The sequence below is a fragment of the Sorex araneus genome, chromosome 6 (assembly GCF_027595985.1).
Source record: "Sorex araneus isolate mSorAra2 chromosome 6, mSorAra2.pri, whole genome shotgun sequence".
NCBI classification, from domain to species: Eukaryota; Metazoa; Chordata; class Mammalia; order Eulipotyphla; family Soricidae; genus Sorex; species Sorex araneus.
The window spans coordinates 43,257,994-43,275,085 of record NC_073307.1 but is presented as its reverse complement, the minus strand read 5'-3'; the positions used below and the strand labels follow the sequence as shown (position 1 = coordinate 43,275,085).

Sequence of the window (17,092 nt, the reverse complement as noted above, 5' to 3'; positions counted from 1 at the left end):
GAGCCTAGGCGTGTAAGGCAGATGCTCTGCCCTGAGCCACTTTCCCAGCTGCAGAGTTTTTTCACAGTAAAGTTCACACAAGGTTCTCTGCAGCTACTAGTAACTCCAGTAGGCCTGGAATGTGACTGTGAATCTATCATTTCCCAAACCGCTCCAGGCAGTTTTTATCTTCAGACAATTTGGGAAGCATTCCCCAGGAAAGGGTTTGGCTGAACTAATGAGACCTCGGGGGAGAGGGGAGCCAAGCAAGGCTGCCCTGGATACAGTTACACACATGGAGAAGGCCTTGAAGGGGGCTGAAACCCAAGCGGAGAGGAAAATCCCAGAACACCTCCGGGGTGGCAGGGGGAGGCGGGCTAGTTGATCAGTGGGATGCGGAGGAGGCGCCTGGAGTGATTCCTGAGGTGGCAAATGTTTTGTTCTCAACACCTGTTTATTCTTAATTGGCACCCACCAATTAGCAAGTGTGTTTGAACCCTCCCACGGAGACTGGCAAAGGGGCTGATCTCTGACTGGTTGCACTTCAACAAGATGCCTCCCAATCCCAGGAAAGACCTAGGGTGTCAACCTGGTAGGAGCTCTGGAGAAGACTTGCCTGTCTATGGGACAGGACAATAGGTGCCGGTGACACTTGTCTGGAAAAAATAAAAAATCAAAAACGCCCCCAATTAAAGGGAGGCCAGGAGAGTCAGGGGAGAAGCCCATCTTGAGTTTACGAAGCAGACAGGAGGGTTAAGGACATAGTGGTCAAGGGGAATAGTCCTCCTCTTCTTCTCCCTCTCTCTCCTCCTCCTCCCGTCATCTTTTTGATGGTTTCTGTGTAACAGAAAATGGGATGAAGGAACCAATGCCAGTAGTGTTAGGAAAGAGAAGCCAGGGTCCCCTGCTTACCTTATTGGGAAATTGGAGATGGTGGTGGTAAGTTTCTCTCCCAGTTTCTTCCCCACAGCCCTTGTCCCCTACATACCTGCCTCTGTGGCAGGCATTCTTCCTCTCTCTCCTCCCCCTCTCTCTCTCACTCGCTCTTTCTCTTTCCCTTTGTGCATTATGGTTTGCAGTACAGATACTGGAGGTTATCAGGTATATCTCTTCATCTACTTTCAACCTGTACTTTCTCTCTGGCGATTACAAGCATTTCAATTATTTCATTAAAATTATTGTCTTGCGGGGCCAAACCCATCTGTGTTCCACAGGGAGCCATGATCTGGGGGTCGTATCTGGGGTTCCTGCATGGAAAGCCCGTGCTCCAAGCCATTAAGCTGGCGCAGCTGGAGCCGGACTATGGGCACGTTAGCAGTGGAGTTTTGTGGCTCATGATGACTTCTAAGCGTAGCTTGTATTAGACATTTGTTAGAACATGTGAGTGACAGGACCTGGACTTTTGGAAGCAGTGGGGGTGGGGGCAGATCTCTCATAGATCACAGGTTTGCACAGTGTGACTGGGGCAGTATGCCCTGCACATGTCTCAGTTTCCTTCAAGGGAGGCATTTAGTAGGGAGGGCTCCTGTTCCTCTTACGCAGTGCAGTCCCAGGGTATTGGCTCCAGCTCAGACTACAATACTAAGAAATGTACAAGGTTTAGGGACTGGAGAGATAGTATAGCAGATGGAGCACTTAACCTTGCACACGGAAGACTCAGGTTAGATCCCTGATACCCCATATAGTCACTCAAACACTGCCAAGAGTAATCCCTGAGCACAGTGCTTTTAAAAGTAAGCCCTGAGCACTGCTGTGTATGGCCCAATCCTCCCCCTTCCTACTTTAAATCATTTACGCATCAGTTCATGGAGTGCTCATTTCATCTGGAAGGGAAGTGTAGCAGGAAAGGGTTTGGTGAGCCAGGGACATGACTTAGGTGCGAGGAACCATGCGTTGCGGGCAGAACCCAGGCCTCCTGTATGCAGAGCATGTGTGCTCCACGCCCCTTCAGCTCTTTCCAGCTGCAGGAAATCTTACTTGGAAATCAGGTGCGATGTGGGGAGATAGCAGGAGAGCCCAGGATCGCATCACTGGGGATAGATATTACTATAGTCTGACTTTTCCTTTCTTTTTCCCCTAGTGATCCAAACATGAGTGAACCAGCAGAAAAACACGGTTCACTTCAAGAGAACCAAACAGCTCAAAGTTCTCCTGAAAAAGGCTATCAAATTGGACAAAAGCAGTTGGTATGGCATGTGATTATTTGTTGTTTTGGGGACACACCTGGGGGTGGTCAGGGTTTATTCCTGGCTCTGTGCTTAGGGATCACTCCTGGTGGGGTCCGGGGACCCTAGGGGGAGCCAGGGATCAAACATGGACTGACTGCATGCAAGGCAGATGCCCTACCTGCTGTATTGTTCTCCAGGCCTCGGCATATGCATATTTTCATGCCATGAAATTTAGGGAGTTGCTAACATGGGCGTTTATGAGATGCCCAGGGATAAAGACCCTAAGTTTGCACCCCACAGAATGGAGCTGTGCTTCTCCATGTCGATGGGGTGAAGAAAACTGCAGAAAAACCTGACTTTATTTTAATTTTGTTGTCTGTTTTGGGCCACACTCGGCGATGCTCAGGAGTTAGCCCTGGCTTTATGCTCAGGAATTACTCCTGGCAGTCCTGGGTGGGGGGTGGGGGGTGCATATGGATGCCTGGAATTGAACTCGGGTTAGACGTCTGCAAGGCAAACGCCCTACTCACTGTACTATGAACTATTGCTCTGGCGGCTCTATTATTTTTGTTATTGTTGTTGAAGCCACACCTGGTGGTGCGCAGGACTACCGCATGCAAAGCAAACTCATAACATCTGTACTATATCTCCCAAGCCAGAAAAACCTATCTTTCGCCAACCAAGCAAACTTCAGGGAAGTTAGTTACTAATTGGCTGCACTGGAAATCTCACTGTTCTACAGAAAGAAGCATCAATGGCAACAACAAAAACAAAACAAGGAAAGGCCCCATTGCTCACCTATTGGATTCTCTTTATATCTGGAAAGTCTGTTTTTTTTTTTTCTAATAGTAAAAATACTGAATGCTGGGGCTGGAGAGCTTATACAGGGCATAAGGCCTTTGCCTTGCCTGTGACTGACTTGGCTCAATCCTTTGCTCTACAAGTGGTTCCCCACACTGCCTTGAGCACTGCCTAATGTGACATCAAACCCTCAAAAACACATATATTAAATGCTGAATCATATATTTATGACTTGGGGCACATGTTGGGGGCCACACAGATTATTTCCCTCTACAGTTTTTCAAAGGAGACTTTTTCTGTCCTCGCCATGTGTTTGCTACACATCCAAAAGAAGTTTTAGGGTTCACTGAGATATCTTTCTTGTTTGTCTTCCCAGTGGGGTTCTGTATCATTTCAACTGATAAATGCCTCTGAGTAGAGAGTTTCTGGAAATGTTCCACAAACCTTTAGAAAGAAAGTCATTGCACGATATTCACTGAGAGTGGATCCCTCCCGGGTAGATTCATTCATCAGAGCCGATGGATTCACACACCTGAGTTCAGACTGTGCTCAGAGAGGAAGTGTTTGGACTGGAGAACCTACATCACAGTTTACCTGTCTTTGCTTTTGTCTTTGATTTTGGCTCACACTCAGCTTGGGGGACTACTCCCAGCTCTGTATCCTCCAGGGTCACTCCTGGTGGTGGTTTAGGGACCCTGGGATCAGTTCTGAGCCTTCGGCACATAAGGCCTAGGTTCGGCCCACTAAGCTATGTCTCAGGCTCCGTACCTGGCTTCTTCCTCTAACAACTATATATTCCCTGTCTTTGTCCCTTCACAACTTTATACAGGTACATTTCCTGCCTGATTGTTTTTCACATTTTATATTTCTTAATTCAGAAATAAGGCCTAATTTTTTTAAATTATCTTTGAAACTTAATCAGATTGAATTATTTCCCTGGGTAATACATCTATGTTTTTTATTTGTCATGAAGGTAAAAGTGATAGAAAATCTTTTTGATGCAGTGAAACTTAAAAGAAAAATCTCGTTTTTACTATGAATACATTTTATTTATTCCATAGCAACAAATTGAGCGGCAGTTAAGATGTCTGGCATTTCAAAATCCTGGACCACAGGTGGCTGACTTTAATCCTGAAACAAGACAGCAGATAAAGAAAGCACGGATGTCAAAGATGAATGAATATTTTTCTGTGAAATACAAGTAAGATTATGAGTTATTATATTTGATTTGTGGATTTATATAACATGTTTGAATTCCTTCCTTCCTTCCTTCCTTCCTTCCTTCCTTCCTTCCTTCCTTCCTTCCTTCCTTCCTTCCTTCCTTCCTTCCTTCCTTCCTTCCTTCCTTCCTTCCTTCCTTCCTTCCTCCCTTCCTTTTCTTTGTGAATACCATGGGGTACAGTTACTAACTTACGAACTTTCATGTTTGCATTACAGTGATCGTTTACATCCCTCAACCAGTGCCCATTCTCCTCCACCAATGTTCCCAGTATCCCTCTCGTCCCCCCACCCCATCCCCCACCACCCCACCCTGCCTCAGCAGCAGAGCATTCCCTTTTATTTTCTCTCCTTTTGGGTGTTGTGGTTTGCAATAGAGGTATTGAGCAGCCATTGTGTTCAGTCTATAGTCTACTTTCTGCACTGCATCTTTCAACCCAAATGGATCCTCCCAGCATCCTTTACTTGGTATTCCCTTCTCTATCTGAGCTGCCTTTTTTCCCAGCGTGTGAGGCGGTTTCCAAGCCATGGAGCAGACCTCCTGGTCCTTATCTCCAGTACACTTGGGTGTTAGACTCCCATTCTGTTACTTTATATTTCACAGATGAGTGCAGTCTTTCTATGCCTGTTCCTTTCTTTCTAACTCATTTCACTTAACATGATACTTTCCATGTTGATCCACTTATATGCGAATTTCATGACTTCATCTTTTCACATGTTTGAATTCTTGATGAAGCAATTCAAGGTCACTTCTTTTGTGATTTAAAAATATGTTCTCAAAAGCACAATATCACCCCAGGCATCTGGAATTTAGCAAGTTTGAAAGATAGTCTGTAATCTTATTACAGTGGATTTGACTTAGAATTCTTGTGAATTGTGTGTAAGATTAGTAGATGTACCTCCAGATGTCTTCAGTGTTACAGCTCTTTAATTTTTATTTAAAAATTTGGGGGTTGGGGTTCAGGAGCTCTTGGCATTGTACTTTGAGTTTGCTCTGGTGATACACAGGGAACAATTGGTGTCAGGGATCAAATGGGAGTTGCCTGTTTGTGAGGCAAGTGCTTGAACCCCTATACTATCTCTCCAGCCCCGTAGCTCTTTATCTTATAGCTCATACAGGTACATCTCTGGTGGTGACTCTCGTGAAATCAGCAGTAGCAGCAGCCTCTGGTCTGAAATAGCAACTCCAGCTGCTCTCTCCCTCTCTTCTTTTTTTTTTTTTCTTTTTGGGTCACACCCGGCGACGCTCAGGGGTTACTCCTGGCTCTGTACTCAGGCATCACCCCTGGTGGTGCTTGGGGGACCATAGGGATGCTGGGAATCGAACTCGGGTTGGCGGCGTGCAAGGCAAATGCCCTACCCACTGTGCTATCGCTTCAGCCCTCTCCCTCTCTTCTTGTCTCACTTCTTCCACTCCTCTTTCATACTTCTCTCCTATGGAATGACCTGGCTTTATATAGGTTTCATATTCCCCCCCTCCTTGCTGTTTCTGCTATCTGATTGGTTACAGACCAGTCGGATCATACGTAGCCATAAACAGTCAGATCACATGTGCATATGATGAACCATGGATTTTCCTATTGTCATACCTCCTGCACAGTGAACTGATTTCCCTGTATGCTATGAGGGTTTGTAAGATAGGTCAGTTGCATTATGTCTGTATTCTTTCTCATTTCCTCCTTATCTGGCCTCTCCTTACATCCAGATAGCAATCTGAGACCAATATCATTTAAAAATAAAACAGCTTCAGGGGCTGGAGCGATAGCACAGCGGGTAGGGCGTTTGCCTTGCACAGGGCCGACCCAGGTTCTATTTCCAGCGTCCCATATGGTCCCCTGAGCACTGCTAGGAGTAATTCCTGAGTGCAGAGCCAGGAGTAACCCCTGTGCATTGCCGGGTGTGACCCAAAAAGTGAAAAAATAAATAAATAAAAATAAAACAGCTTCAGAAATCTCTGGAGTAGGATAATGAATAGTGGCGTTAGTATTAATTGTGGTTAAAAGTAAGAAGGAAATACCATCCGAAGGAGAAATCATATGACTATGATAATGGATTCGGGTATGAAGCCATCACAGACATTATTTCCTTTGTTGATTGTTGGTTCATCTGAAGCATAAACTAAGCAAACCACAAAGGAAAGGTGGATAAACTAGAACGTTCTACAATTAAGAATTTATGCCCTGTGTGCAAGACGAAAAAGTGAGAGACATGGGGCCGGAGAGGTACTTCAGTGGGAAGGGCCTTTGCCTTGCACACAGGTTCGATCCCCGGTATCTCATATTGTCTCCTGAGCACCACCAGAAGTAATTCCTGAGCATTGCTGGGTGTGACCCAAAAGGCCAAAAAAAAAAAAAAGAGAGAGAAGACAAATCACAAAATGAAAGAAGTTATTTATGTTAAAGTTTAATCATCACAAATCTCTAGAATCATTAAGAAACAGATAGCCAAGCTATGAGGAGAATGAACCAAACAATGAATGGCATTTCACAGTGCGATGGCGAACGAGCATTCAGGATTCTGTGCCACCTCAGCACAGCAGGTGTCTTGCTGCCCAGATAGGCAAAGATTTCGGTCTGATGCCGAGTTGATGTGAAGAAGCTGCAGGACCTGCATGGAATGTGAAATATACAACTATTTTTGTTTGTTTGGGTTTGGCCCATACCGAGAGATGCCCAGGGGTTACTCCTGGCTTTATACTCAGTAATAATTCCTGGTGGTGCTCAGGGCACCTTATAGGATGCCGGGAATTGTACCTGGATTGGCCACGTGCACAGCAAGTGCCTTACCCACTGTCCTAGTGCTTTGTCTCCCCAAAATATACAATGGTTTGAAAACAGTTCAGCTTTTCTAATGTGCCTTATGCCCTACCCTGCTCCTGTTTGTCCTGGAAACACTTTTAGACACGATGGGGGGGGGGTGTGCCCATCTTTGCTTTTTGTGAAAGCAAAGAAAATGAAGTCATACTAATCCAAGTGCCTGTCTGGAGTGGAAAGGAAGGTAATTTATATGTTGACACTGTGAAACAACAAGTAGAGATGAACATTCATTCTTTTCCTGGCTAGCTTTATACATTAGGCCATTGTCTCTCAACCTTTTCCCAATCATAATCCTCTTCTCAACTCTTCCCTTCTTGTGTCCCCCACTTCTGTCCCACTGGTTGCCCCTCTAATCTCCCACTATCCCCTCATTGATGGATTTTTCCATGTGGACCCTTGTGAATATCCTGGAGGCCCACAGAGGCCATATGCCCCCAGGTTAGTAAACACAGCTTTAAAACAATTCCTGACAAATGTTCATAACAATCTGTTTGCAACAGGGCAGCTGGCTTTGTCATGCTTTCATATTACAATATTCATACAAATACTCTAGTAAAACATTTTTTTATTGGGTTTTGTGTTTTGGGGGAGGGCACACCAGCCAGTGCTCAGGGGTTAGTTCTACCTTTGAGATTACCCCTGGTGATGCTCAGGGGATGATGTGCAGTGCCAGTAGTTGAATGAGTTGGTTGCATGTAAGGCAAGCACCTTAACTGTACACTATTTCTCCGGCTCCTAAAAGATTTTTTTTCCAGTACTGGAGATCCATCCCAGGACAAGTGCTCTACCACTGAGCTACATCCCCAGTCTGAAGGAACATGATTTTTGTGGGAGTGGGGGCAGTGGTTGGGGCCCCACCTGGTGGTTTCCCCAGGGACTACTACCAGCTATGTGCTTGTGTGTCTGTCATTCCTGGCGGTGCTAAGAGGGACCAGGCAGTGCTGGGGATTGAACTGGAGTTGGCCTCACGAGGGTATTGTCTGAACCCCTGTATTTGCTCTCCAGCCTAGAACATGTTTTTAATTGATTGTTATACTGACCATCAGTTAGAAAGAAATTTATGTGATACAAAGAAAGTAATAGAAAAAAACCACCCGTCCGTGGAAGTAGAATGTGATCTTTATTCTTTATGATTTTTTAAACCTAATTTTGTTTTTCTCTCTTCCAGTTGCTTGTTTTCCCTATATTCCACCTATGAGTGTGTCTTTTTCCAATTTATTTCACTAAGCATAATAATGTTTAGGTTCATCCATGTTGCTGCAAAGAAGAGGATTTGTCTTATTTTTATAGCTGAGTAGTGTTCCCTTGTATGCACATAGTACATCTTATTTATCCATTCATTATTTGATAGACACACAGGTTGTCTCTAGTGCTTGGCTATTCTGAATAATGTGAACTGGGGGTGCACAAAGCTTTTTGATTGGTGTTTTTTGTATTATTCAGGTGAGTGCCCAGAAGGGGAATGGCTGAGTCATAAGGAAGAGCTTCATATACCCCCAAGGTTGGATTTTAAGTCCGAATGTAGAAAGAAAATCAAATTGCAGAGGGAGAATATGCCTGAGGATACAAACACATGTGCCATTGCTAGAATCAGGAGATGTTTTTGTTGGTTGGTTGGTGTTTTGATTTGGGGGGGACCATCCTCTGTGGTGCCCAGGATTTACTTCTGACTGTGTGCCTGGGGACCTCTTCTGGTGAGCATGGGGACCATATGGGGTACAGGGAATAAAATCCGGGTCAGCTGTGTGCATGGCAAGTGCCCTGCCTGCTGTACTATCTCTCGGGAGCCCCTTCTTTAAAAAAAAAAAAACAAACAACCAGCATATTTTATTATGGAATATTCCCGCAATATTTTATAGAGAGTGGGGGGGTTCCCAAAGAGTGCACAGGAATTCCAGCTGTTCACTACCAAACTGGGGGTTTAATGTTTGGATTTGAAGATAAGTTACTCTTTGGCCCTGCAGTGTCAGGGACTGGTGGGCCACATGGGTCGGTGCTTGGGGGGGTTTCTGAACCACACCCAGTGGTGCTTGGGGACCAAGCAGACCTGGAATCTGCCACCTGCAAAGCACTGCCTGCCATGTCCCCAGATTTCTGTTGGGCCTATTTTAAGTACAATCTGAGGCATTTATTTGCAGGGAGGAACTTTGATCAGATATTCTAATTCACCTCTGTGACTATACATTGCCCTGCTTGCTGGGGTATGCGGTGTCCCTCTTGATGACCAGTCTGGGAAGTGTGGCTTCTTGGGAAGTCCCCTTGGTTGGATTTCCCTCCCGCAAATGCTCTGCAGCCATTTTTGTCAGCTGTGGAGCATGATGTCTGTGCAGTGGCCAGGGCCCGCCCGTCACTCACATGTCCTCCTTTCTCTCCGCAGAGTCATGAGGAAGTACGACAAGAGCGGCAAGCTGCTGTGCAACGACGCAGACCTGTGTGACTGTCTGGAGAAGAACTGTCTGGGCTGCTTCTACCCCTGCCCCAAGTGCAACTCCAACAAGTGCGGGCCCGAGTGCCGCTGCAACCGGCGCTGGGTGTACGATGCCATCGTCACGGAGACCGGGGACATCATCAGCACCCTGCCCTTCACCGTCCCAGACTAGGGCTCCCCCACATCCAGAGCTCCCCGCGCCTGGCGTCTTCCTCTTGGGGAAGGTCTGGGGAGGGGGCAGTGCCGATGTGTTTTCCAAAGCTGTGCAATCCGGGAGACTTCTCTGACTTCTCGGGTTGCTTCTCTTGTGACCTGAGGGTGTCACAACAAAAACATCTCGACCTCTCTTTTGGACACCCCCCCCCATGTGGACTCAGCCTTCCCATTAAATGCCTCTTAGATTGTTTGAAGATTTTTGATGTTAATTTTTTTTTATTTAACTTATTTTTGAAGTTAGATTTTTGTGAGATTTCTTTCTTTTCCTTTCTTATTTTTTTTTATTTTTTATTTTTTGGTGGGGTGAAGGCAGGGCTCTCAAGTGGTTTGTCAGGGGAGCCAGGGACCACTCTTGTGTACTCTCAGCCAACTGGGCCAGGTTGCAAGGGACTGAGGATGCAGTGCTACTCAGGGCCTGTGGTGATTGGTCACCAGGGCCACACCTGGTGAGGCTCAGGAGGCCAGGGATCAAACCTTCTCAGGTACACGTACCCTCACCCCTGTGCTGTCTCAGCAGTCTCAGATTGTTACATTTAAATTCACATTGGAGGGGTTGAAGCAATAGTACAGCGGGTAGGGCGTTTGCCTTGCACATGGCCGACCCAGGTTCGATTCCCAGCATCCCATATGGTCCTCTGAGCATCGCAAGGGGTGATTCCTGAGTGCAGAGCCAGGAGTGACCCCTGTGCATTGCCAGCTGTGACCCATAAAGAAAAAAAAATTCACATAGGAAGATTTAAGTAGTCTCTGAAAGGAGATTTTCTTGAGGAAAAGACAGATGTGTTAATTACCTAGTAACTCTTAGTCTCCTGCCCCGTTCTCATGCTAAATCAAAACTGCAGTATGGATTTCTTAAGAAAGCAAAACGTGATGACTGCACTATAATGTTGGTGTCTCTCTTCTTTCCTTCTCCCTGTCATCGTTGTAAGGTTTGAATGCCACTTACGGTCAAATTTGGTAATGCTTCTATTCAGATCTGCATCTTACTGGTCAAATGGAGAAGCCAGAATTTCTCCCAAGTGGTGGTTCACCTTTTTGTTGTTGTTGTTTGTTTGTTTTAAATTTCAGGTAAATTTCAGGACCAGTATTTTAGGATCATTTTTCTGAAGGAGAGACTTGTTATATAAGTGTGTTTGTTGTAAACTTGCTGATGGAAAAACACTTGCCTAGCTCACACTGCTTTTTATATTCTGATACCAGTGGGAGGTTTATTAAAAGTTGAACTTGTCCTTCTTTGAACTTGCTTTTAGGACTGAGTCTGATCTCTCTCTCAGTGGTTCTTCTGTTTCAGTGTCCATCAGACTCACCCAGAAGAGTTGTAATATAATAGGTTTTTGTTCTCCTGCACTCCAAGTTTCTGATTCGTTAGGTTGGGGTGAGGCTTATCATCACACCATTTCCCAGGTGGTAGATATTGATGCTGCTGATTTTGGCACCACATTTTAAGATGCCCTCCTGTAAGCTTTATTAGAGACATTATTAACAGAAGTACTTAAATTGAGTATTTGAATTTGGGGGGGCTCCCAAGCAGTGTTCCAGGAGCTATTTGGAAATACCCAACAATTTAGGCCAATAATTCTGTGTTGGATCTGGCAATGCCAGGGGAGGAGGGGTATGCAGTGCCAGGGATCGCATCTGAGATAATCATGCAAGCAAGGCACATGGCATAGCACTTGAACTGTCTATACCCGCCCTGAGAAATCGATCTCGAAGTAAAAAATGTCATAGAGTTTTCAGAGTTTATTTTCCCTCCACTATTTAATTTCAGATGCATTTATTTTTGCACATCTACACATGGCAGGGAAGATTCCTGATAGTTTTGGTCTTCTTTGACACTGTAATTTCAGATAAGGGGACTTAAATTTAACTTTGATGACTGTTCTCTTATATGTGTAGCAGGGGAATGTTCCAATAATTTATTGGGTTTTCCAGATTCCACTCACTTTTTCTAAGCATTTGCTGTGAGCATGCCTGGTGTTCAGTGCTTCAAAGCCATTGCCTTCTCCTCCCTGTAAGGAAGTCATTGACGTTCATTCCCCTTGTCAGATCTTCAGAGCTGCCCTCAGAAAGACATTGCCTTGAGGTCAGGCTAAGTGTGGACTTTTGGGGTTGTACTTTGAGAATAATTGTTATTTGGTAAACAGCTAGTTTATCAAATATTGATTTTAGAGTCATATAACTTTCAAGTTGACAGCACATCTTGAGAATGCATTGGTTGGCAAATACCAACCCTCGTGCTTGCTAGTGAGCTGAGATAGGGCCTAGAGCCAACCCCTTGTGGTTCCTTTACTCCAGGGGATTAGAGTCTGAAAGCTGGTACTTTTAGTGTTGAGTCTGAAAGCTGGTACTTTTGTCATTTTTTATAGATGAGGAAATAGAGGCCCAATGAGAGAAAATGATTTAGTAAAGAACCCCGAATTAACAATGTTTTGAATTTCAAGACTAATGGGGGTTCTTTCCCTGACATCAAGTATTTTCTACATTTTTTCTGATCCTAGAACTCATCCAGATGCTTTGAACAATACATATTCCTGAACCTTATCCCATACCTCAGTAATCAGAAGCTCAGGGACAATGCCTGAAATCTGTATTTTAGAACAAACACCCTAGATAAGTTTGATAAACACAACCTTGTCTCCATGTGTTGGAGTTCTAAAAAGATGTAAAGCCCTTTGTCCAGGGGAAGTTTTTCTAGAAGATTAACTCAAGAGCAAAATCTCAGCTAGGGGTTCAGTGCTCTAGATTACTGAAGATCCACTCAAGGGTAGGATTCCAGCTAAAGGCTTATTGCTTTCTCCTTTCCTTAGCTAATAATCCATTTAAGCAATCATACTAATTTTACTTCTCACTAATATTTCTGGCAGAGAGCCGATAGCACAGTAGTAAGGCATTTGCCTTGCACGTGGCCGACCTGGGTTCGATTCCTCCGCCCCTCTCAGAGAGCCCGGCAAGCTACTGAGAATATCGAGCCTGCATGGCAGAGCCTGGCCAGCTCCCTGTGCCATATTCGATATGTCAAAAACAGTAACAACAAGTCTCACAATGGAGATGTTACTGGTGCCCGCTCAAGCAAATTGATGAACAATGGGATAACAATGACAGTGACAGATACTAATATTTCTACTCATTTTGTATAAACACAGTAAGAGATACATTAAGCTTAAAGGGTGGCTCTTCTTGGGGACATCTCGCTATATATCCCTAACTACAGTCCTTAGGCCACGTTAGTCTTTTCTAACTCCAGCAGGGCCCTTATTTAGTTACTTCTTTTTGTGTTATGACAGAGTTTGTTCCATGATCGTACTTACTGTAATTTTTATGGTGCTTTACTTTTTTTTGATGCCAGGGTAGTTTATAGCTTGCCCTAGATCCATCCAAGTCCTTCACTGGAACCCTCCTTTTGGGGGTGTTAGGAAGTAAACTCACTGAGGCTTAAGTCAGGTAAATACAATTGGATGCCCAGGAATAAATGTTATTCGGAGTCAATTAAATTCCATGTTACAAAAGCATAGCAACAACTGTCTTCCTGTGTCTATACAAAAAGGACATTGTTGAGCCATGCAAAAGACATAAAGGAAAGAGAAAAGCAATATAGGATTAGGAGTGCCTGGTGGAGATGGGTGTGCCTCAGGAGCACTGTGGTGGGAGTAACTCAATAAATCTGCACTTCCTGTGAGAGGAGCAAGGACAAACCAGTGTTATTCAACACTGAGCACATCTTGTGGCCAGCTTGTGGAAGTGCCAGAAAGTGCACAAGCTCTGGAGCGTGTGTAAGCACAGCAATGGAGCATGTTCAACCCCATTCCCCAGCCCTGCACCATTGCCGACTGGGTTAGCATTGCAGGCCAGTGTGAAAACCGCGGTGAGCACCCTAACCAGATTCCAGCACCACAGCCAGGAGTGTGTATGAGACCCCCTTTACTCCAAAACAAAACAAAACAAAACAAAAAATAAAAAAACTTAGGAAGGGAAGAGTGGAAAAAGGAAGATTTTTTTTTTTAATTTTAGGCAAATTAACGTGCAAGTATCTTTCTAATCTCTTGTCATCCCATCTTAAACAGAAAATGAGATCATTCACTTTAAAATGATCTTTAAAATTTGCATGTTGGCAAATTATGTTGGTGAATTTTCCAAGTGAAGTCAAAAATAAATTTAAGATCTGCATAATTACTAAGAAGGCGTCTCGTACGGGTTTTATGGAAGTGCTAGTCAAACCTTTGATGAAGTGCTTTTTTAGAAATTGGGTTATTTCATCTTGATTTAATGCCAATTTGATGCATTTTTAAAAAGCTTTCTACCCAAAATGATTTTTGCAAAAGTAAATTTAGGGGGATTGTCAAAGATTCATTTTGTGGTTGTCTAATTTTATCACAAAATGAATAAAGCTCTTTAGTTATCTGAGCTAAATTCAGATGAACAAGGATGATCACTGTATTATCTGATTACATTAGTGAAGGAAATTGCCTTGTCAGTATAAAAAAACTTTTCTCTTTCTGCTCAGTTATCTTTTATTGCTGATGGCATGTCTCCCTGAGTATGTATGGAAATTGTAGGGAAAACTGCTTCACAGAAGGTCATTAAAATATGAACTGTTAGCCAAGTCACCATATAACCATTCATGCAAGATTTTACAGCTAAAAGGCCTATCACATTAATTTACAGAATAACTTTGAATCTAATTTGTAAGAATTTAAATCATATCCCTCAGGTGTTTGATAGGTTCCCGCAGCCCACAGTATTTTTCTTGATTCTGTGGAAGTCACTAAGCTATCTTCATTAATGCCAAATTAGCAGCAATTGGTGTTTGTGTTTTAGTTCGCAGTTTTAGCATCTTCTTCCCCATCCCTGCCCTCTTCATGGTAACATGGTTGTCTGCGTGGTTTTCAATTGCCTAACATTTCAGTCAGATATAATAGATTCAGAGAGCTTGGGACTGAATTGTTTTTCCTTCTGTGGTGCAGTCAGTAGTCCTGCGTGCAATTATAGAAACGCTATTATGTCCACCCATTGTGGCTATCCATCCATTCATTCAGACGTGCTTATTTATTTGTTTATCAGCAATTCCTGTTTCCCAGACTCTGTCCTAAGGATACATTGGGTAAAGCCAAACCAAACCGACAATTCTGAGCTATCTGGAGTCCAGGGAAACTCAGACCACTTACCACCCCGCCATTTCTTGGAGCTGTCTTGCGTTTGTTTTATTGGTCATGAGAGCTCTTAGCTAAACTTAGCAGAAGGAATAGAAAGAAGTACGTATAACACACTTGGGGGAAGCAGAAGTCCTCCTTTGGACTTTGATAGCAAGGTAAAGAGTTGGCAGTTACTTTCTCCAATCTCTGGAAAGCTTTGTGGCATTTTTAGGAAGTGGACTTTGGACTTTTTTGTGAAAGCACTAATGCTGGAGTTGTAGAGTTTCTTTTCAACCGATTTTCAGAAGAAATGCACTCCTCAGTGAGGACAGAGTGAAGGCCTGGCAGAAGGCACTGACAGGAGACTTGCCTGCTCCTTTTAGCTCCCTTTGTATCCGGTAAGAACCAGATGTATGTGAGTTGCTGGGAGCGCTGTTGGTTGTTTTAACTGAAACGGAATCTACACCACCTAGCTTTGGCTGCAGTTACTACCACCAACACCTAGAGAAAAGTGAGAAAAGAAGGAAAGGAGGAATGGTTTTTAATTACTGCAGATTCAACATCTAAATCTAGCTTTAAACATTTTGATACCATACTTAGAAGAATAATAGTATTAAATAATTCTTAGATTTTGGCACATAATCTCGGAAGATGAGGGCCATTTGCACTCTCTGGATATTAATTGGCTTTTCCTAAAACTAGGTCGAAAAAGGATATTTCTTGCGTGTTTTGGCTCCCTCTGCTGGTCATTCACATGCATTTTAAGTTAGAAGAAAATGGGAATAAATGAAAAAAAAAAATTTGCCCTTTCCCTTCCCCTCCATTCTCTAGTCAATAAATGTCCTGCACATCTAGAGCCCAATCCCACAAGCCTGTATTTGTTTCTGCATACTTTCTCAAGTAATCCAGCAGAAACAACGAATATTCTAGCTGTGTGTCCATGTGGAGTGAGAGACAGGAGGCAGAATTCACTTCAAACCACCAAACTCTGCTCTCAGGCACTTTTCTTTGTTGTTAAAAAGTGAGATATTCTTATATTTGGCCTTTCCAGTGCATTCTTTTTGGGAAGCTTGTGTTAGGTGAGCACTGGCAAACTTCAGGCTATTAGCATACTCAAAAAAGTTAAAGGTCAAATGCCCCAGAAGCTGAGTGGGGCTGGGGCTTCTGAGTCCAGTCTGCAGTGACCCGGGCCTCCAAAGTTACACCCAACAGTGCTGCCAGTTGAACTCAGTGTCTGCACCTGCTGGCAAGTGTGCAGCTCTCAGGGAGCGGTTGGAAGGATTCCAGATGACCCTCTAAGGGTTTGCTCCAGTCTAAATGGTCCTTCATCTCTGTTGGGCCTTCATCTCCCTGTTTAGCATTCCTGGATTCATCTCAGTTGAGTCTGGAGCTCGACAAGGGTTTGTTCACTTACATGCAGCTGCTGTCCAGTGACCATAGTTGGCCCTCTGCCTCTTCTCCAGGGCCACAGGCTGACTCCATGACTTCCACAATTGCATTTTCTTTCTTGGCAGCCACACCCACAAACTTCACCTGGTGCCGTGTAATCCCATCAATGGCCAAGATCTAGAGACTATAAAACAATGTTCCCGGAAGTGAACTCTTATAGCCTAGTTCTCCTTCTTGGAGAATCTGGCAAGGTACCGAAAGCATCCTGCCCACACAGCAGAGCCTGGCAAGCTCTCTGTGGCGTATTGATATGCCAAATACAGTGACAATGATTCCCTTTGCCCTGAAAGAGCTTCCAATGTGGCACCGCTGGGAAGAACGAGTAAAGAGAGGCTGCTAAAATCTTAGGGATAGGACGAATGGAGACATTACTGGCGCCCGCTTGAGCAAATCAATGATCAATGGGATGACAGTGATACAGTGATTTTTTAAATGATCTTTGGGCCACACTTCCATCTCTGTGCTCAGGGGTTGCTCCTGGCAGTGCTCAGGAGACCATGCAGCACTGGGATTGAGTGTGGGCCTTCTGCATGCAGAGTACACTTTGCATGCACTCAGCCCATGGAGCTGTCTCTCTCACAGAGCCCAAACAAGTCTTTAGTTTACTTTTGGACCACACTCTGAAGTGCTTAGGGACTCCTCCTGACTCAGCATTTGGGGATGACTCCCGAAGTACTTGAAGGACCACACAGTGCCAGGATCAATCTGGGGTGCAAAGCATGCACTCCAGCATATCCAGATGTCTGTATGCAGCTCTTATAATTTTCTCTCCTCCCCTGCTGCCTTCTGAGGTTTGACTTAGGAAAGACTTGTCCCCGTTAGGAAACCTCATGGCCTTTGTTTCTGTTCTTTGGGCACTAAAATGGGAAGGTGGGATGGGACCATTTT

The 17,092-nt window shown here is 44.3% G+C and overlaps 1 protein-coding gene across 1 annotated transcript; it reads left to right on the top strand.

The window, feature by feature from the left end:
* Positions 1 to 2,069: 2,069 nt before the first annotated feature.
* ARL14EPL (ADP ribosylation factor like GTPase 14 effector protein like) lies at positions 2,070 to 9,582 on the top strand. The gene is made up of 3 exons (XM_004618174.2): positions 2,070 to 2,165; positions 4,010 to 4,149; positions 9,360 to 9,582. The coding sequence occupies exons 1-3, from the start codon at positions 2,070 to 2,072 to the stop codon at positions 9,580 to 9,582; spliced, it is 459 nt and encodes a 152-aa protein (XP_004618231.2).
* Positions 9,583 to 17,092: the final 7,510 nt, after the last annotated feature.

Coding starts and splice junctions, on each gene's coding strand:
- ARL14EPL (XM_004618174.2), top strand. CDS start 2,070: ATGAGTGAACCAGCAGAAAAACACGGTTCACTTCAAGAGAACCAAACA. Junction 2,166..4,009: donor AAATTGGACAAAAGCAGTTG/GTATGGCATGTG, acceptor TTTATTCCATAG/CAACAAATTGAGCGGCAGTT. Junction 4,150..9,359: donor TATTTTTCTGTGAAATACAA/GTAAGATTATGA, acceptor TTCTCTCCGCAG/AGTCATGAGGAAGTACGACA.